The sequence below is a fragment of the Pinus tabuliformis genome, chromosome 9 (assembly GCF_031772625.1).
Source record: "Pinus tabuliformis cultivar Carrire ecotype Pingquan chromosome 9, CPIR1, whole genome shotgun sequence".
NCBI lineage: Eukaryota > Viridiplantae > Streptophyta > Pinopsida > Pinales > Pinaceae > Pinus > Pinus tabuliformis.
In genome coordinates, this window is record NC_142307.1 from 847,169,958 (window position 1) to 847,191,518 (window position 21,561).

The 21,561-nt window shown below is 35.5% G+C and overlaps 2 protein-coding genes across 2 annotated transcripts; both read right to left on the bottom strand.

Annotated features, from left to right (window-relative positions):
• Nucleotides 1-205: 205 nt before the first annotated feature.
• On the bottom strand, nt 206-5,469 carry LOC149151435 (putative choline kinase 2). The gene is made up of 7 exons (XM_089439532.1): nt 4,988-5,469; nt 4,320-4,441; nt 4,031-4,223; nt 2,536-2,653; nt 2,187-2,234; nt 834-934; nt 206-596 (listed from the first exon to the last, which is right to left on the bottom strand). Exons 1-7 carry the CDS (start codon nt 5,462-5,464, stop codon nt 402-404), a joined length of 1,254 nt encoding a protein of 417 aa, XP_089295658.1. The 5' UTR covers nt 5,465-5,469; the 3' UTR covers nt 206-401.
• Nucleotides 5,470-20,448: 14,979 nt separating this feature from the next.
• On the bottom strand, nt 20,449-21,348 carry LOC149151436 (uncharacterized). Its single transcript, XM_089443155.1, has one exon. It carries the CDS (start codon nt 21,346-21,348, stop codon nt 20,449-20,451), a length of 900 nt encoding a protein of 299 aa, XP_089299281.1.
• Between the last annotated feature and the right edge of the window lie 213 nt (nt 21,349-21,561).

Genomic DNA, 21,561 nt, shown 5'->3' on the forward strand with positions numbered 1-21,561 from the left:
AAAATAATGCTTTAAATAAAATTGGATGATATGATTATTTAACAACTTCAATTATAATTTGACTACCATTTTATTATTTGACAAGCATAATATAGGTTAATGCTTCTTTGTACAACAAACTAATAGTTCTTTTTTTTTAGAGAAAAAAAGCAAAATTTTATTATATTAAGATAATATAACTGTCTTCATGATACATAAAGGTGGCTTTTGTAGCCACAGTCTATGATATAGAGCATGATCTAAAAACAGATAGTCCAAAAACGAACTTCATAATACAGATTGGCGTGAGATTTTAACAAAAACTAAGGGGCATATATGCCGCCACAAACTAATAGTTCACTGATGATATTTTAAATAAAATGATATTACATGATTATTGGGTAATTTAAATCACAATTTCCCTACCATTCTATGATTTGACAATCATAATGCATATTAGCATCCCGTTGTGATATGAAATCTATGGTAAAATCCCAATCCTTTTCACAAGGTGAATATGTAGATTCAACTTTTAACTTAGCTTTCAATAATTGATATTGTTGAAGCCTCTGTCTTGCATAATCCACAAAATCAAATTCTATATTGTTCACATGACTCTGCATACAAAACAAACATAATAGTAAAATTGTAAATCATGTGATGATACTAAGTTCATTAATACAAATAAAAAATAATTAACATTTAAAAAAATAAATTTAAACATTATTATTACTATAAAAGAAATTGTATATACAATTAAAAATATGTACAAAATATTTATAAAAAAAATAACATGCTCTTAGTTATATTCAACACCATGTTAATTAAAGGGAAATAGGTGAAAGAGAAAATACCGAAATAAGACTCCATAAGCTCCAATGTATATGGCAGACCAGGGTATATTTTTCAATATATTCTAAAAGTTGCTCAACTTCGTTGTCTTTGATCGTTTGGCCTAAATATACACGAAAAGAATTAAAAAATTAGTATGGGAAATAGAAACTTCAAACTTATTTTTTATATATACATTTTTAATTATTTTAATTTTAATCTTTTTATTTAAATCATAAAAATATGTAAATATTATTTTTTATTATATGTAAAAATATATATATTTAGATATTAAAATTAAAATTGATATTTATAAATTGGGTGGTAAATCATCCAATGGATACTTAGGACATGGGTGTTGAAGTTTTTAATATAACAAGTTTTGGTTTAGTTATAGAGTTCATTTGTAGGTATTAGGCGATGAGAGATAGGATTGCAAGGGGATTAGTTTTTTTGGGTGTGAATGAAGGCTTATCATTCAAGCCATTCCCTGCTCCTTGTCTGGTGTCGATTAATGTGAGCAATGTGTGAGATAATTTTGGTGATGTGCCCACTTCGCTGGTGATTCAAAGCACCATATGAGACCCCAGATCGCATTGTGTTGTTGCGAACATGGAGAATTACGTGCTATTGAGGTGTGTGGTGGCTCATGACACTAGGTTCGTCATCTAACTTTGTCTGGTGACAATATCCCTCGCTTTCAAACAGGTAATTTCATTTGGTCTACCTATTCTTGGTTTCAATAATTTGTTTGCTCCATCTGGGTTGAGCCTGCTATAGGCTCTGGTGTGGGTGCGGGAGTCTCTACTACCAGTAGTTTGTCCTCGAGGCCTTTGTTCAGTGGTTGCACAATTCACTTGGTTTTATTGAACTCAAATTCTTGTTTTTCTGTTTTTGTATCCTAGTTTCTATCCTTTTGCGTTTGTGGAGGGAAGTGTGGGGAGGCCTAGCTCATTGAAAGCTCAAATTCATCAAGTAATAGCAGCAATAGAATAATTGGCCAAAGGTCACCACAATGATCACAATGAGGTTATTGGTCTTTTGAATGATAGCTAGCATAACCAGTGGCATATAATATATCGATTAGTCTCCATTTACAGATGTCAAAAGTGGCTCTAGGAGCATATGGATGTTTAATGATGATTGTAGGATGTATTTTGATTTTGGGACAATTTTGTTCTCCATTAACTTAAAAAAAAAAATTATTTTAAAAAAATAATTCTAAATAATTATAAGTATTTAAATTATAAATTAAATAACCATAAAAACCTAAATTAACATATAAAAAAGATTTTTAATATCCTTACCTCAAAAACTTAATCCAAAAAATATAATATAATCATAAATTATAATTTAGTAAGTTAAAGACAACTCACCAGATGCATTTAAATATTCTTTTACAAATCTTTCACGTTCTTCAAGATCTGTAAAACATAAAATATTAATGTAATGTTAATTTAGTAATCAGAATAAAAATAAATAATAGTTTCAAATATTTTGAGATGTTTTAATTTACTTTCAATAATAATTTATAAAATTAAGAGAAAATATATTAATAATAATTTCAAAAAATAGTGAAAATTGAAAAAATAAAATAATAATAAAATAAAATAATATAAAATAAATTTCTATATTAGAACCATTAAAATATGCATAACAAGTGAATAAAATTATAACTATGTAATACTCTATATACTATTAATTATATATTATATTAAACAATACCTGGATATTTGTTATAATCCAATATATGAGGTTGGTTTGAATGATAATTTCCAGCCATCTCACAAAAATGATTTGCTATATCAAATGCCACATAATCATAACCGGAACAATCATAATCCTGCATAATGTTATAAATAAAAATATTAATAAATAAAATAAAAATTTATAATCAAATATATTAATGAAATATGAAAATAAAGTGAAGGAATATATAAGATATTTTTTATTTTTTATTTTTAAATAATTATATATCTAATTTTAATTATAAAAAAATACATTTAATTGAAATAAATAAAAATTAATTAATTTTTAAACGTTTAATATACATTTAAAATAGAATAAAATAAAATTCAAAAATCAACAACAAATAATAACTTGCCTTTAATAAAATTTATAAATTATATATATATATATATATATATATATATATATATATATATATAACCTAATTATTAATTATAATAAAAATATATTATTTATAATAATATTTCAAATCTTACATAACACTAATGCTTTTCAAAATTAAGCTATTATCTAAAAATAAAATATGAAAAATCAGTTCAACCGGATAAAGTTAAAATTGTTTTTATTTTATATTAAAAAATTTAATTGCACTTTATTTAGGACATAGGTTACATCTAAAATTTAAATTAAAACATTATGAAAAAGCAAAATAGGAAAAATCAGTTCAACTAGATAAAGTTAAAATTATCTTTATTCTATATTAAAAAAATTAATTGCAGATTTTAAAAATATCTAGGAATTTAACAAAAAAAAAATAGGAAAAATCAGTTTAACTAGATAAAGTTAAAATTGTCTTTATTTTATATTAAAAAATAATTGTAAATTTTAAAAATATCTAAGAATTTAAAGAATTTAACAAATAACAACCAGGTTTTAACAATTGCAGTTGTCTATAATGCAACTTTTTGAAAGACAACCAGGTTTTAACAATTGCAGTTGTCTATAATGCAACTTTTTGAAAGCTTTTCCGGCGGGATTTTCCGATCGAAATCGGGTAGGAATTTATTGGAATCGCAAGTTTGATAACTAGTTTTTGCACAATGAAAGCGTCCCAGGAGTTTTCGAGGGTGCTGAATCCAAATATGTAGTTAAAAAACCATTTTAACTGCAACAAATCAAGATTTAACCTCAATTTCTTCCGCCGGATTCCGTCATCAGAATTTCCAAAAAGTCGCATTATAGACAACTCCTTAATAATTAACTTAAATTTTTTATCAAATTTTGAAATTTTTCTAAAATTTAAAATCAAAATTAAATTTGACTTTCTATTTAAAATATTTCACAGATGCAAATGAATCCCAAAAATAAAATTCAGAAACAAAAGGAAAGGAAAAGAGCCAACCTGAAGCATATCAACATAAAGGAATCAAGCTATGGATAGACCTAAGAGGAGTGGGTAATGTATTTACATAAAATAAATTAATCATTAATCTCAAGCATGAAAAGGAATGATATTTCAAGGAACACTCACAATCAACGTCACAGATTTATGGTCATCATTAAACATGACATTAGCATACTGCAAGTCATTGTGACACAACCCAATTCTTTGGTCCTCCGATAACATCACTTCCAAATCATCGATCTCCTCTTCCATACAGTGAAGCTGGAATTCGGCAACCTCGTTGTCATGGCATACTTCCAATGCTTTACTCAACCAGTTCCTGCTTTTATAACAAATAACAAAGAATTTAGCAAATTTTCTCTGCAAAAACAGTGGGCGCTGCACAAGTTAATTTGATCGGGATCTGAGAACAAACCTGAGGCGCATCCAGAGCTTCGGCTCTCGGGGACCTGGTATGTCAAGATGATGAAACTCCCATAACTTTGCTGCTATTTTAGCGGATATTTCTGGATTTTTCAGATCAGGGGCTGACAGTGTCTAAAGCAGTGACGAAAATAAAACCAAAAAGCAAAAAGCAGTCAGAAATAAGTTTCAGTATAATTTACTATGTAAATTTAGTGTTTTTTCAAGTGTGGAATCTATTTATATATTTAAAAATACATTTTAAACTACTTAGATGCTCTAAAACTGTTTTTACTTGGTTAAGAGTTGGTCTTTTCGAAAGTAAGGAAACAAGGCAACAACTTAAGAGCCAACTTGCCCCCTTACAAACCATAAATGGGAATTTCAGGTGATGTGATTTTCATTGAATAACAGTGATGAATCAATCTATGTTTGGGTATAACAGACAGTGAAGGAAACAGGTTAACTACCCAAAAACAAGAGGCATCATAGAGGAGCAAACCATCACTAGTTAACTACCAAAAAAAACATCAGATTATCTTGAATAAAAATAATGAATCAACCTACATTTACCTATAGCCGCAACATTAACTATCCCCACTGCTGATTTTCACCACTGAATTACCATAAAATTTTCAGCTGTGTTTAAAAAAATTTGTAAATATAAAATATGAACTTTACCCTGGCATTCAGAAACTCCTCAATGCGACCGTTGGGGAAGGAAGCGAGGAGACGGGGTCCGTGGCCAAGCCTGGAAATGGACTCAAATGCCCGAATCTCATATTCCCGATCGAAAAACACATTCGCGCTCTCTGCTCCGTAGATTCGAACGAGTACCTTCCTGGGCTTCTCGTCCTCTCTGTTCTTCCAACTGCACAGGAAAATCTCATTCGTCATGCCCCCGCTGAGAGGCACGGTTTCCATCTCGTTTGCGCCGATGGCGTCCCCCCAACTGAGAGCGAGGGATTGCAAAGCGCTCTCGGCTTCTCTGGATAGCTTCCCTTTCCGGCTCTCTTCTTCCTGTGCGCAGAGCGCGCCACTCACGCATTGCACAGAGGCCATGGATAAAATGACAGACTGTGTATAACTCAGGGAAAAATGGATCGCGCAAAAGTCCAGAGAAGCACCAATGCGTTGCAGGAGAGGACGAAGGGCCATGAATTTAAATAGAAGATGACGGAGCTGATGCTAACTGTAATTTTAACACTCTTATCCCATAATCGCGGAATCGATTCGCAGGAATTGCTTTCATACTTTTCAGATTCCATTTGTTGGCGAATTGTACCCTCGGGCCCAGAATTGACAAGGCTACTTCACTTTGAATTGTATTTTAAATATATATATATCGCGTGGGGCGGAGATTCTTGCGCTAAAGAAATTTGTAGTGTGAATTTGACCATGTGTTTGATCTAGGGTGTATAAATTTGATGATCATTTAATTTGTTAGGATTTTTTAACAAGCTGTTTTAAGTGCGATTTTTTGGAAGTTTTTTTGTCTAAAAATTTTGCAAGAATTTATTGAAATCACAAGTTTGATAGGTAATCCCTGGATAAATATCTATCTTCATTTTTTATAATAAATTAATCAATAGTTTGGTGCAATTATGTGTAGTTATTGTTTAAATAATTTTAAATATTTTATAAATATGTTAAAAAAATTGAAAAGTTTTCAAGTAACATGGTCAAATCTATTAACTATAATGTATATTGAAGGGGCACAATAGATCTTACTTTTCAATTTCATATCTTGAATTTAAGGAGAACTTTTTAAATAATAATACAAGTTTGAAGGCTTTTTTAAATAAGAAATTGGGGGTTTGTAATATTTCAAGTAATAATAATATGCAAGCATGGATTTTGAAGAAATTCATAATCTTCTAAGGAAGAAGAATAGGGTTTTCTAGCAGACACACTCACCTAAAAAACACAAACCCAATTGTGTTTAGAAGTGTGAATGTAACCACAAACCTTGGTAACCACACATTTAAGATTTCCATATCCAACAAGAAAGTATATTTGTTTTCTAATCAAATTAATAAATAAATCCATTTATAAAATCTGAGATTTATCACCAATGTGCCAACACTAAAGAAATATACCCAGGTATAGGGGCCCACACAAATTGTCAGATCTGTTGGATAACCCTCAACTATAGAGTATGAGTAGGAATGTGGCTGTGATCAAACCCCTACTGCGAGATCTGAATGGCAGATCTAATTGTGGTGACTACTGCAGAACCCAAACGGTTAGATCTGAATGGCAGATCTGATAGATCTCATTGGCGGATCTGATAAATCTGAATGGAAAATCTAGTGTTTTATATAGAGTGTGGACATATTGTGTGAGTCTCAATGTTTAAGCTCTAGGTTTTAATGTTCATGCTTTATGTTTAAGTGTATACAATGTAAAATCACATGATGTGACTGAAAACAGAGATGAGTTTTTTCTATTAAATCCAAACATCTACTATACATTAATTTATTAGTATATTAAAATCTCATTTTAAAATCTTAATATTAATATTATGGATGTTGTATGATAATGGTGTGACTGAAAAAAGAGATGAGTTTTTCTCTATTAAATCCAAAAATCTACTATACATTAATATATTAGTATATTAAAATTTCATTTTAAAATCTTAATATTAATTTTATAGACCTTATATAATAAGATATTTATTTTGAAATCTTAACCATTTTAATCAGTAATTTCTTTTATTTTCTATAATTTTATTTATACATATATGAATAAGAATAAATGTTTAAATCGCTCATCAAATTATCCATTATGAAAGGTTTTAAAATGACTAATATTTAACGATTAAATAAGAAAGAAAAATACAGATAAATATAAGTAATGAATAACCAAACTTTGACTCTCTGCCAGGAATCATATTCCGAAAGAGCAGGAATAAACAGAGAAAGTAGGGTCTCTGATGTTTTGAAGGAGGTAAAATCAGTGTCAGTATTCCATATAAAGTATTCTGTATGACTTTTTCTCTTCACAAATTGTGTTTTTCGTTCAGGTTTAAGTGGCCCATTTGTACTTGGAATCGATGTATAAATTATTTTTGTTCGACAAGTTTACACCTGAATTTCATTATATTCCATTATTTTAAAATATGTATTTAATGTTTTCAAAAATTTTAATAATATTTGAAATAAGGTTGTTTTAGTATGATTTTTTTAAAGTTTTTTTAGTAGATTTTTCTTGTTTAATTTCTCTAAAATCTGACAAGGATTTATTGAAATCACAAGTTTGATGTGTAACCCCTGCACAATAAAAGTGTCATAGGGGATTTTCGTAATACTGAATCCATATATACAATAAAAAAAACTAGTTTAAATAACACAAATCAAGATTTCATACAAAGGCACGGGAAACTCCAAAAAGTCACACTAAAGACAACTCCATTTGAAATAATGAAGAATCACTAAATAAAAGTGTTCATTGCTCAAGGCTTCTTATTTCAACTTAACGTGGATTTGTTGACTTTTTTAATTAACGATCTAGATTGATTCTCAATGGAATACGCTTAGCATATGGTTCATCTAAATGTTTTAGGTTGAATTGACTTTTAATAAATTTAAAAAAATGAGTTTCATTGGATTGCATACTAATTTCCTAGAGATTTTCAAACTGTACCTAATTTTAGAAAAACTACCTTACATCTTCATTATAAAAGAAACATTTATATTTTTTTGTGATGGCATAAGAGTTTTAAATAAAATCAAAATTAATAATAATATCTTTGTTATCATAGTTAACTATTTTTATTATAATAATTAATAATAATATTTTTATTCCCGGATGCGGGTGGTTCCAACGCGTAGCAGCCCAATGGCTCGTCACATGGGCATGTGTCAGCCCGGACGAGCCACGCAGTACTTGGCAGGTGGTTACATAAGAATGACGGCGGTTGATCCTCTGCGGGAATTAATACCAGTCATTTCTGTCTTAACTGTTCTCCTGCGAATTGGAAAAATGGCGCTACAAAGGCCCGGCACCTCTGTCACTTTCCAGCATTCTTGCATAGGGTATGAGCACTCGGCGGCAGCGTCGGAACATCCTCTGGTTCTGTGGGAGATTGCGCAGGGATATTCCTGCTCTCTGGTTAACTTGGTGATGCAGCGTGAGCGTTTGAGAATGAGCAGCCGGCGCGGAAGCTCAAGGGGTCGTGCTTCGGCTCAGAGGCCTGCAATTTCTCCCTCTTCCTCAATTGAGGTAACTTCAGACCATCGCCGCTCCCGGGGTCGAGCAACTGGTCGTGGTAGGGCAACTGAGCATGGAGAAATCATGGAATGCGGACACTTTGCGCATCCCACAGTCAGGTATAGAATTCCCTGCTCTCTGGCAAATTCCACATTCATCGTTTCGGTTTCTGTTGAGCACTGTGGCAATTCCAGAGGTCAAGAGGAAGCACCACAGGGAAACCCTCCTCTGGTTCAAGGGATTGTTCCCACAATCGATATGTAGGTGCCTACTATTGATCTGTTACGCCCCATCAAGGAAAGCTCTTCCCCAGACTCTCACGCTGCCCTTGCGGGTCCCAACGAACCGGCGCAGAGGATCCAGCTCTCCGACCCGAACATCCCCAAGCACTTCAGGGGCAAGGAGGAGGACGAACCGCATACCACCGACGATGAATAACTCGACCTGCTGTTCGCTCTTAGTCGCTGGGAAGGGAAAGTTTTCTCTGTTTTCACTCATTGTCATCTTGTATGTGTTCGGACTCAGTCCAGATCTCAAAATCTATGTGGCGGCTATCCATATGTTTTAGGTGTCGGTCATAAGCAATGTCATGTGTCGTTATGCTAGTTTGTCATCACTTCCAATTTTTGTACTTGTGTAATTTTGGACATGTTTAAACTTGGGCAAACTGTCAATCTCTCGACAGGAATTACAGGGCTAAGGCCCTGTTGTAACACTGATGATGTAATTTTTGACTTTTTGTAATATAATAGAATAGTCTGATTCAGAAAAAAAAAAAAAAAAAAAAATTTATTACAATAAATTTTTTATTATATATTTATCAATAATAAATACAAATAAAATATTTCGCATTATCAAACACATTAATACATTAATGTTATATTAATATACTTTTACTAATTTTCTATCCTCTCCAACAAAAAGAATATATATGAAAACATTATCTGCCAAATATATTCCATTGCCTCCTTGTCATGTGCATTGTGCACATTTAAATATTTTCGCTTTAGGAAATACCAATTATTCTCTCCTATTTAAAGAAAAAAACTCATAATTAACCATCGTAATAATAATATTTTTGGTACAATAATTAACCATTTTTATTATAATAATTAATAAGACCTTTCACTTTATCAAACACATTAATACCCTCAAATAAAATATATGAAAACATTATCTGCCAAATATATTCCAGTGCCTACTTGTCAGGTGCATTGTGCACATTTAAATATTTCCACTCTGCGAAATACCAATTATTCTCTCCTATTTAAAGGAAAAAAAACATTATCTTTCTGTCCAAAATACGACTCGACACTCGTGCTGTGCACATTTGAAGTATTTCCACGTGAAAGTGCGCGCACGACCGACATTTAAATCTTTCCGCTTTCTTTCCGCTTTCTTTGAGAATAAAGTAATTAGAAACCAAGCGCATCTCCACATAATAGTGTAACGTTTGCCTTTCAATTATTTTTCATGCACTGTCCATGTTTAGAAATCATCCTTATCAGAAATGGCTTTAAATATTATTTTATTAATATTAATAAATTTTAATATATTATAATTGTTAAAGTTATAATTAATTATTATAAATGTATTTTATTAATTTAATAGTTGATTAGTTATAATGTAAGTATATTTATAAGTGTTAGATATTACACATTTCTTTTATAAAAATTTAAGAAAAATACCATAAATATTATTTTATAATAATATTAATTTAGCATATATTATTAAAAAAGTTTTATAAATTTCAAATTATTAATATTTTATATAAATGGTAGTATTTTTAATGTTAATTTAGATAATAGAAATTTTAATATAGATATAGATAATCAAAATATCAATTATTAATATTTTATAGAAATGGTAGCAGTTTTAATATCAATATAGATGATAGAAATTTCAATATAAATATAGATAGTCAAAGTATCAATTTGATTTGAGAGATAGTGTTATAATCCCTTTAAATTAAATGTGGAGATAAATATTAGATAGAATTTAATAATAATAAAATATAATATAAAATTAATTAGGAAAAAAACAGGTTTAATTCAAATTTTAATATATATTTTATTTTTGTTTTTATTAATAAATTTGCAAATATTTTTATTTTAAAAATAATGTATAATATATATAATATTTCAAAATTAAATTAATAAAAATACAAAACAATTCAAAATATTTATAAGTAGAATTTCGGCGTAAATCACATATAGAAAGACCTTTGTTGACGCGTTTCGAACCAACCTGTAATGCCCTGCGGTTGTATAGTCGGACGCGCGCGCTCCCCACTCCGAAAAACAACTAAGGCATGATGCGACAGGTGACCAACGATGAGGCGCGCTTGTGATATAACGCGCGGGCAGATTGGCGCCCTACTTATAGGCGAGCTGGGCGTGTATGAACGATGGGCGAGCCGACATAGCATATGGGCATCGCACGTTGGTTAAGGGCGTCGGCTTGGTGATTAAACGATGGCGTTGGAGGGTCGGCCGGTTGAAGGTCACCACATGAACAAAGCGTATAAACACATGGAGTTGTGCGCTCATTTGATCAACGAACTTCGCATTGACTCATCGCATAAGGAAGTAGTGCGAAGGCGCACTTAACCGCAATGCTTAGAGGTGTTGGGGATGTGCCCGCCAAGTCGGGCAAGGCGACACGGGCACGTCGTGCAGGGCGGTTGAGGCACGGGTGGAGGGCGTAGTGAGGCGCCCGGCCGCCGAGTTTTTGCGCTCGCTCGCCGAGTTTTTGCGCCCGCCCGCCGAGTTTTTGTACACGGATTTGGGTTGTTTTTGGGGCGTGGGTCATGCACGGGTGCGCCCACCCGTTCGACAAACGATCTTGTGTTGTATTTTGGGTGAGTGTTGTGGTGTGACCGCTGTGCGCTCTTGCACAAGCGGGCGCCCAACCTCGTTTATGAACGCCGGTGGAGCTTCACTGCCGGTCATTGTAACATTTTCTCATATATAATAAAAGAAGACGTTCTCTTGCATACTGTTGATGTTATATTGTTGTTCTATGTATTATTAATGGATTCCGCACATTAATAATGTTAATTCATGGTTATTATGAATTGTTGAAGGCGTAGTTTGTAAAGTTAATCTAACTATGGAAAGAGTTGGTAACTTAGGCGGTGCCGCACCCGGCGAATTTAAGGAAAAAAGAATTGGGAGCGTGACAGTTGGTATTAGAGCAGGTTCACGACGAGTGAAGCCGGTGTATGATAAAGATGATACACACCTGCACTTCGTGACAGTTGGTATCAGAGCAGGGTTGCTCATGACAGGTGAAGCTGATTCAGGGTTGAAGAAGCTGGATGAACGCAGAGAACAGACATGTATGCAGGGAAAAGTTATGGAGAAATCGTGGATTAACAGTATGGGTTTCGTGGACTTGATGGTTCATGGCAAGACCATTCAAGCTCTGGTGGACACGGGGGCCACTCATAACTTCATGACGACACGGTTGGCAAAAGAGGTTGGACTAATGATCTTCCCATCAAATGTGGAAGTCAAGGCAGTGAACTCTAGAGCTAAAGTGGCGGGTTTGGTACACGAAGTACCTGTGCAGATAAAAGACTGACCCTTCACAGTGATGGAGATGAACGACTTCGATATCATACTCGGACAGGACTTCTTGAAGGGCAACAAGGCAATTGTTGTCCCCTTCTGTGATGAGGTGGTGCTGGTTGGACAATCAGAAACTTGGACTTTGCCCACTCATAGGCAAAGGGGGGAAGTCAGGGTGCAGCATTTTTCGGCACTATGTTTGGAGAAGGCTATGAAGGAATCAGATATGGAGACATATGCGGTGATGTTCAAGGATGTCGAAGATGATGGAGTGGGGACGCCTGTTCCAGCTGAGATTTCCGAGGTGCTGACCAAATATGCAGATTTGATGCCTGATGAGCTACCAAAGAAGCTTCCACCAAGGCGTGTAGTGGACCATAGCATTGAGCTTGAACCAGCAAAGCAACCCCCGGCTAAAGCACCTTATCGGTTGTCAGGACCTGAGTTGGAGGAGTTGAAACGACAGTTAAAGGAGTTAACTGATGCAGGTTTCATCAGACCTTCAAGGTCCCCTTATGGAGCTCCGGTATTGTTCCAGCGGAAGAAGGATTCGAATGAGCTACGAATGTGCTGTGATTACCATGCATTGAACAAGCAGACGGTAAGGAAAATGTATCCTTTGCCATTGGCTGCTGATTGCTTTGACAAGCTTGCGAAAGCCCGAGTGTTTTCTAAGCTGGACTTGAGGCATGGGTATTATCAGGTGCGGATAGCTGAAGGAGATGAGAAGAAGACCGCGATAGTAACAAGGTATGGTAGCTTTGAGGTCCTTGTTATGCCATTCGGGTTGTGTAACACTCCTGCTACGTTTTGCACTTTGATGAATGATGTCCTACGACCATACTTGGATTCGTTCATAGTAGTGTACTTGGACGATATAGTGGTGTTCAGTGACAACATGGAGGATCATAAGAAGCACTTGGCGATGGTGTTTGAGGCACTGAGAGTAAATCAGTTGTTCTTGAAGAAGTCTAAGCGTGTGTTCGCTCAGACCGAGATTCCGTTCCTTGGGCATATTGTTGGTCAAGGGTACATATGGATGGAGCCGAGCAGAGTGAAGGCGATTGAGGATTGGGTTGAACCGAAGAATTTCCATGAGATGAGGGTGTTCTTGGGCACGACCAACTACCAACGGAAGTTTGTAGAGGGGTACTCCAAGGTAACATCATCACTGACAGACTTATTGAAGAAAGACAAGAGGTGGAGTTGGACAAACAAATGTCAAGAGGCATTTGATGACTTGGAGAAGAGGATGGTTACAGCACCGATACTGAATTTTCCTGACTTCGAGAGACCATTTGAGGTACACACAGATGCTTCATATTTTGCCATAGGAGGGGTTCTTATGCAGGATGGGCATCCGGTGGCGTACAAGAGTCGGAAGTTGCAGGATAGAGAACGAAGGTATCCGGTCCATGAGAAGGAGATGACTGCGATCATTCACTGTCTTCATGTGTGGAGGCATTACTTGATTGGGAAGCCGTTCGTTGTCAAGACTGACAACGTTGTAGAAAGTTATTTTGCATCACAACCGAAGCTTTCTGCGAAGCAAGATCATTGGCAGGACTTCTTGTGCAGAATTCGACATGACTATCGAGTATAGACCGGGAAGGCACAATGCGGTAGCAGATGCCCTTAGCAGGAAGGGACAACTTGCGGCATTGGAAGGAGAAGACTGAGTAGCTAGGAGTAGGAGTCGAGTTCAGATGTCAGAAGAGATGCATAATAATATCAAGGAAAGTATTGAAACGATACTTTGGCGCAGAATATAGTGAAGCAGATAAAGGAGGGGAAGACACGAAAGTTCTTTCTACGAGATGGGTTCTTGTTCTTTGGAAACCGACTCTATGTTCCAAAGTCATCTGGACTCAAGAGGCACCTTTTGAAGGAGTGCCACGACTCGCCATGAGCTGGCCACCCAGGGATGCGTTGTTCTTTGGCATTATTGGAGAGAGGATTCTTTTGGGAGAAGATGCGGGAGGATGTAGAGGAGTATGTACATACGTGCATCATTTGTCAACAGGACAAATCAGATACTCAGAGACAAGGAGGACTGTTGCAGCCTTTACCGATTCCTAAGAGACCATGGATAAGTGTCTCGATGGACTTCATCACTCAGTTGCCACAGGTTCAGGGGTATAATGGGATTATGATCGTGGTTGATCGTTTTTCCAAGTATGCTGTCTTTGTTCCTACAAAAATGCCTTGTGGAGCTGAGCGGAATGCGGAGTTGTTCTTTAAGAACATAGTGAAGTATTGGGGGATGCCATTGAGCATTGTGTTGGATAGAGATTCGCGTTTTACAGGAAGATTTTGGACCACATTGTTCAAGTTAGTTGGGATAGAGTTGTTGATGAGTTCGAGTTACCATCCACGGACAGATGGGAAGACCGAGAGGATCAACGCATTGCTGGAGGACTACTTGACACATTATGTGACGGCTGATCAGAAGAATTGGCCTGAACACTTGGATATTGCTCAGTTTAGCTACAATATTCAAAAGAGTTCTGCGACGGGGTATAGTACATTTGAGTTGGTGAATGGGCAGATGCTGGTTGCACCGCATACCGTAGTGATGGGAGGCTTCTTGAGGAGTCCTCATGCGAAGAAGTTCATGAAGGCTTGGGAGGAGACCTTGGAGTTGGCACGGTTACGCTTGCACGAAGCTATAAGGAGAATGAAAAAGTATGCTGATTGTGGGAGACGGGAGGCACACTTCAGTGTGGGAGATATGGTGTTTCTCAGGATTACCGGGGAGCAGTTTTAGCCAGCCAAGGGGACTGCAAGCAAACTGACACGGAAGTATGAGGGACCATTCCGAGTGAAGAAGAAAGTGGGGGAAGTTGCTTATGAGCTGGAGCTTCCACACCATATGCACATGAAAAATCCAGTTTTTCATGTGAGTCAGTTGAAGAGATGTAGACTTGATTCAAACCATCCAGAGAGAGCTGAACCGCCGAGAGGACCAGCCGGGATTGTGGACAAGCCAGGACTGGAGTTGGAGAAGATTTTGAGCTTCAGAACTACAGGGATTGGTTGCCACATGAAAAGGGAATTTATTGTCAAATGGAAGAATGCACCGGAGGAGGAAAGCTGGGAATCAGAGGACTCACTCTGGAGATGGAAGAAGAAGATTGCGAAGTATGACAAGAAGTTACTGAGGCAGTCGGGATTGTCGAGGGCGACAATGATTTCCAGTGGGGGAGGATGTAATGCCCTGCGGTTGTATAGCCGGGCGCGCGCGCTCCCCACTCCGAAAAACAACTAAGGCATGATGCGATGGGCAACCAACGATGAGGCGTGCTTGTGATATAACACGTGGGCAGATTGGCGCCCTACTTATAGGTGAGCTGGGCGTGTATGAACGATGGGCGAGCCGACATAGCATATGGGCATCGCACGTTGGTTAAGGGCGTCGACTTGGTGATTAAACGATGGCGTTGGAGGGTCGGCCGGTTGAAGGTCGCCACATGAACAAAGCGTATAAACACATGGAGTTGTGCGCTCATTTGATCAACGAACTTCGCATTGACTCATCGCATAAGGAAGTAGTGCGAAGGCGCACTTAGCCGCAGCGCGTAGAGGTGTTGGGGATGCGCCCGCTGAGTCGGGCAAGGCGACACGGGCACGTCGTGCAGGGCGGTTGAGGCGCGGGTGGAGGGCGTAGTGAGGCGCCCGCCCGCCGAGTTTTTGTACACGGATTTGGGTTGTGTTTGGGGCGTGGGTCGTGCACGGGCGCGCCCACCCGTTCGACAAACGATCTTGTGTTGTATTTTGGGTGAGTGTTGTGGTGTGACCACCGTGCGCTCTTGCACGGGCGGGCGCCCAACCTCATTTATGAACGCCGGTGGAGCTTCGCTCCCGGTCATTGTAACATTTTCTCATATATAATAAAAGAAGACGTTCTCTTGCATATTGTTGATGTTATATTGTTGTTCTATGTATTATTAATGGATTCCGCACATTAATAATGTTAATTCATGGTTATTATGAATTGTTGAAGGCGTAGTTCGTAAAGTTAATCTAACTATGGAAAGAGTTGGTAACTTAGGCGATGCCGCACCTGGCCAATTTAAGGAAAAAAGAATTGGGGGCGTGATACAACCAGTGTGGTTCATTGAACCACATTGGTTGGTTCGAAACGCTTCGACAAAGGTCTTTCTATATGTGATTTATGCCGAAGTTCTACTTATAACTATTATGGATCACAGAAGTCTCAATTCAACAATTCAAAATATATTAAAGAAAAGCAAAAAAATAAAAAAATAAAAAAATAAATAAATATATATATATATATATATATATATATATATATATATATATCTATATATATATATATATATATATATATATATATATATATATATATATATATAAATTAGAAATTAGTTTCAAAATATACTCTATATATATATATATAATAAATTAGGTTAAATAAATATAGTATTATAAAAAATCAAGGTAAGTATATTTTAATTTTTGATCTATAAGAGGGATAAATTTTTTGGCCATTTTTTTTTTTTTTTCAAATCTTTCATTCAAAAATAATTTTAGGTAAATTTGATTCCTTTCAATACATTATAAATCCAAAATTAAAACAAATCTATCTTACTCTAATTATATAAATATATATTTGGTATTAAATTTTGAAATATATTTATTTTTAATTATTATAGAAATGCAAAATTTAATAAACATTAAATATTCTTTGTGACTATTTTTTCCATTTTTATTTCACTTTTTTTTATAATTTTAAATATTTGTAAAAGTGTCCACTTAGTTTAGTTTATTTCTATTTTTAATTATCATAGAAATGCAAAATTTAATAAAAATTAAATATTCTTTGTGACTATTTTTTCCATTTTTATTTCACTTTTTTTTATATAATTTTAAATATTTGTAAAAGTGTCCACTTAGTTTCCGTTTATTTCCATTTCTCTTTTAGGAATTCTCCTTATAATATTTTAACTTCTTTTTTCCTTCTAACTCCTTATAATCCCAAAACTTATCCCTAAATTTGGAGGTGGTAGTATTTCTAATATTATCCTTATTCTCCCCGATGATCGCCTCTATCCCGCAATGGTCATCCCACAACTTATCCTTAAATTTGGAAGTGATAGTATTTGAAATATTATCCTTATTCTCCCATATGATCTCCTCTATCTCGCAATGGTCGAGCCAAGGTCTCGACATCCTTATGTCAGCCTAGCTTAAACCAGAGGTGGGACTTTTGACTAGAATTAAAAGCAATTTTGGGGAGCCTCTTGGCTTCCATCTTATACAACTTCTTGTACATTAGATACCTAAACATAACCATATTTTTAATGAAAAATTAACTTTAATCACAAACATAAATAATAATAATAATAATCATAATAATAATAATAATAAATAAATAAATAAATAAATTATTTAAAAATATTAATTTAATATTCATATTATTATTATAATTCTTTTGGTTATCATTTTCATTTTAATAAACTTGATCAGGAAGAATCTATAGCAACAATTTTAATGTAGGGAAAATATTTTTAGCGACGACATCTGAATTGGTAAATTTTTGGTTTAATATTACACAATTAGATCTCAAAGTCCGTCCAGAACCCAATGTCTACACAAAAATCTAATATTGGGATATTGTAAAAACCTAATCCATCTAGAAGGTCGAATGATTGGATCAATAAGATCTAGAAAATGAAAGGACAAACTAGATATTCATATTCTTTCTTACACCTAAACATGAAATTCACAAAACTTTGGCTATGTCTGTGGAGAGTTTTCTTCAGGTCTAGTCTCTGGACCGATAGCTATTGGTAAAAAGATAATGCCAAGTGATCCAATCATACTAATTGAGAATTCATTCACCCTGTATACAAGAGACCCATAGGGGGGATTATAGGTGGGGGCCTCCCTAGTGGGGATTATTGTCCCCACTATAATATTAGCTGCCCCTAATACCAACTTGGGGATCCCCAAGGGTATGCCCCCATAGGGATTGGTAATGGAAGAGATTCCTCGGTAGCACGCTTCAAACGGGTTATTTTCTCACCTACTACAGAGCCCATACTACCTCCCATGAACTGAAAATCCATAGTGCGATAGTAAGACCATTTAATTGAACTATCCCGTTTGAATAGCATCAGTGAAACATGTCTTTATTTGATAGAAAGTGATATAATCCTTATAAGATTCATCCTCAGAATTAAGATTATCAGAATGAAAAAGTTCATTCTCAAAATAAAATTGAAGAACATCTAGAGTGTACATGTCTTCATCCATAGGATGCCAAGTGTCACGATTAATTGGAAGTTCTATTCTATCTGAACTATTCATGTGCAGATAATATCCACATTCTTTACAAACACTTTGATTCTCTCTCAGATTCGTCTTCATCCATAGGATGCCAAGTGTCACGATTAATTGGAAGTTCTATTCTATCTGAACTATTCATGTGCAGATAATATCCACATTCTTTACAAACACTTTGATTCTCTCTCAAGAATCTGAGATATAACAAGTTCTCGCAATTAATAGGATGCCAAGTGTCACGATTAATTGGAAGTTCTATTCTATCTGAACTATTCATGTGCAGATAATATCCACATTCTTTACAAACACTTTGATTCTCTCTCAGATTCGTCTTCATCCATAGGATGCCAAGTGTCACGATTAATTGGAAGTTCTATTCTATCTGAACTATTCATGTGCAGATAATATCCACATTCTTTACAAACACTTTGATTCTCTCTCAAGAATCTGAGATATAACAAGTTCTCGCAATTATCGCATTGAACCCATAGCTTCTTAATTTTAGCGTAATCAATACTTTTATTCTTGTTTTTCTCCGTCTCATTGGCATCCTTACTATCCCTTTCGAGTAGAATACCATCTAATAATTTCATCCCTGATTCGGGGATTTGACAGCACACCCAAAAAATGTATTCCTTCCGAAAGGCTGAAAATGACATCACAGTGAAAGTGACTTCAGATAATTAAACCAGAGAATTTCTCATTATTGATATTGAATTGACCATGGATTTTTGAAAGCATTATTTTTCAAAGAAAAGTCACGTTCCGAAGGGAAAGTGACTTCAAATAATCAGACCAGATAATTTCTAATCAATGAGATTGATTTTACGATGAATTTTTTAAAACATATATTTTTATAAATTTAGTAACTTTTTACCGGATTGAAATTCAGATATGTAACACATGTAGGCAAATGAATCGCAGAAATAACAAAGTGCCTTTTTGGTAAATAAATTCAAGTATTCAAATCAGTAAGTGCAAGAGAAGGAAGGTTTAGTAAGAAAGTTTGCAGGGAGAGGTTTTGGAAGTAAAATTTTGTGGGAAGTAAATATTAGATATGAAGTTAAGATTTGTAGGTTTAAAATGTAAAAATAATTGTAAGTTTTTATAAAAAGAAAAATGAAAAAAATATATTTATAAATAGTTGAAATTTATTTTGATTACAAATATTTGATAAATAATTGAAGTGATTTTTTTTTTTATTAGGAAAAATTGTAATCTTCCATCTATATTCGAAAAATTACATATAGTAGACGCTGAGCAGCATATGTAGTTATGGTTTACAACCATGTCTGTGAGGGAATATTTACATCTTCATGTCTCAAAAAAAGAGCTAGTTGTTGGTCTACATACCACTCAGGGTAGTCTGATATATGCTATAAATGAAATAATTACAATGATGTTAGCCACACATGGCAAGTGCAATAAAAGTCTGTGAAAATCATGCAAAGATATATACAATGTAGCTGTCCAAAAAATTTGTGTTCACGCATGTAACAAAATTGAAATCTAGGGCCTATCTTCCCTATGATATGCCTGATCTATGTACGGCCGATGATAATATTGGTATTGCTCAGCTTCAATCTGTTCCTGAATCAGCCACTGTCCTCTGGGTAATATCGTGGCCTCCTTGGAAAGCCTATCAGCGCCTTGGTTATATTCCCTGTAAATGTGATGACATGAGATTCTGTTAAATTGTGATTTGAACAATATCACTTCATCCAGAATATGTCTAAGTGTGTGTGCATGGCAAGCAAAGACATTGTTGAACCAGTTTATTATGATTTTTGAGTCACCAAAAATCTGTAGATTGATGCATTCGTGTCCCAATGAAAAATGCAATAGGTGACGAAGAGTGATGAGTTCAGCATAATTATTAGTGCCACCTCCAAGTCCCATTTTTACACTATAATAGTGTTGTTCATTTAAATGCAAGATAAAACCTCCCCCACATCCCTGCTCTTGCGCAACCCCATCAAAGTAGGCCCAGGGAGTGGTTTTGTCGATCAGAGAAGGGGCAATAGGACGGCGTGGTGAAGAGGGTTTGTGTTAAGAAATTTCATGAAAGACTGTGAGTATTTTGGCAGCCATGACAACCCCATTTGCAATCCCTTCTTTGAATATGATTTTGTTCCTCATCAGCCATATGGACCAATAGAAAAGCAAGGGGAGTTTTAGCAATTTAGATCCATGGTTGACTGTGCTCCAATTGTGCCATGCACTGATTATACAGTCCGCTTCCCATCTGCCAGATTGTAATGTAGATGCAATGGATTCCCAGAGGTTTTTTGAGAAATCGCATTTTAGGAAAAGATGGTCAGAGGTTTCGAAGTCCTGTTTACATAGGACACACCAGCTTGGGCCTTGGAATGATTGATGAGCTAATAGATCCCCCGTAGGGACTTTATTATTGAGCACACACCATAAGAAGAGTCTGGTCCTTAGTGGAGCATTTAGCTTCCAGATCAAACGCCACCAATCAAGAGGGTTCTCAGGTTGTCTATGAGAACTGATAGTAAGGTAACCAACTTTGGGCGTGTATATTCCATTATCAGCCATACTCCATCTAAGTTCGTCAGGACCTTCCAGGATTCTGATATGGGATTCAGTCAAAGCATCGATATATTCTTGCCAGTCACGGTGCCATTGTGGTGGAAGGTGGAGAGCATCAGCAGATTTCCATCCTTGGGAGAGGATGGTAGTGTTGTCATGATCAGCAATGTGAGCAATGACAGTTATGTCCCTCTGGTTTAACAGTAGAATAAGATCTCTCGGGAGACAGTATCTGGCTCCCCCTCCTGCCCAGGGGTCCATTCCAATACGAACTCTTGTGCCATCAATGATTCTCCAAACCAGATTGTTTCGAATGATGGGGAGGGAATGAATCAGAGCTTTCCATACCGAGGAGATACCTGTGTTATTCCAAACAGGTAGGCGCACCCAATCCATGATCTACATAGGCCAGATATACTTGTGACAGGAGACCGCAGTCCAGAGATTTTGACCTGTAAGTAGAGTCCATCCCATTTGAGCAGCCAAAGCCTGAGCAAAATAGCTGAGAAATTTAAGTCCCCAGCCTCCCCATTTTTTAGGTAGCGCAATTGTTTTTCAGCTCACCCAAGCAATTTTTTTTTTATATATTGGTGCCCATTGCAGAGGTAT

Excerpts from the sequence above, each read along its gene's own strand:
- LOC149151435 (XM_089439532.1), bottom strand. The coding sequence starts at position 5,464 with ATGGCCCTTCGTCCTCTCCTGCAACGCATTGGTGCTTCTCTGGACTTT. Across the intron at positions 2,235-2,535 it reads GGATTATAACAAATATCCAG|ATCTTGAAGAACGTGAAAGA; the intron begins GTATTGTTTAAT and ends TATGTTTTACAG. Across the intron at positions 597-833 it reads GCTTATGGAGTCTTATTTCG|AGTCATGTGAACAATATAGA; the intron begins GTATTTTCTCTT and ends TTTTGTATGCAG.
- LOC149151436 (XM_089443155.1), bottom strand. The coding sequence starts at position 21,348 with ATGGATTGGGTGCGCCTACCTGTTTGGAATAACACAGGTATCTCCTCG.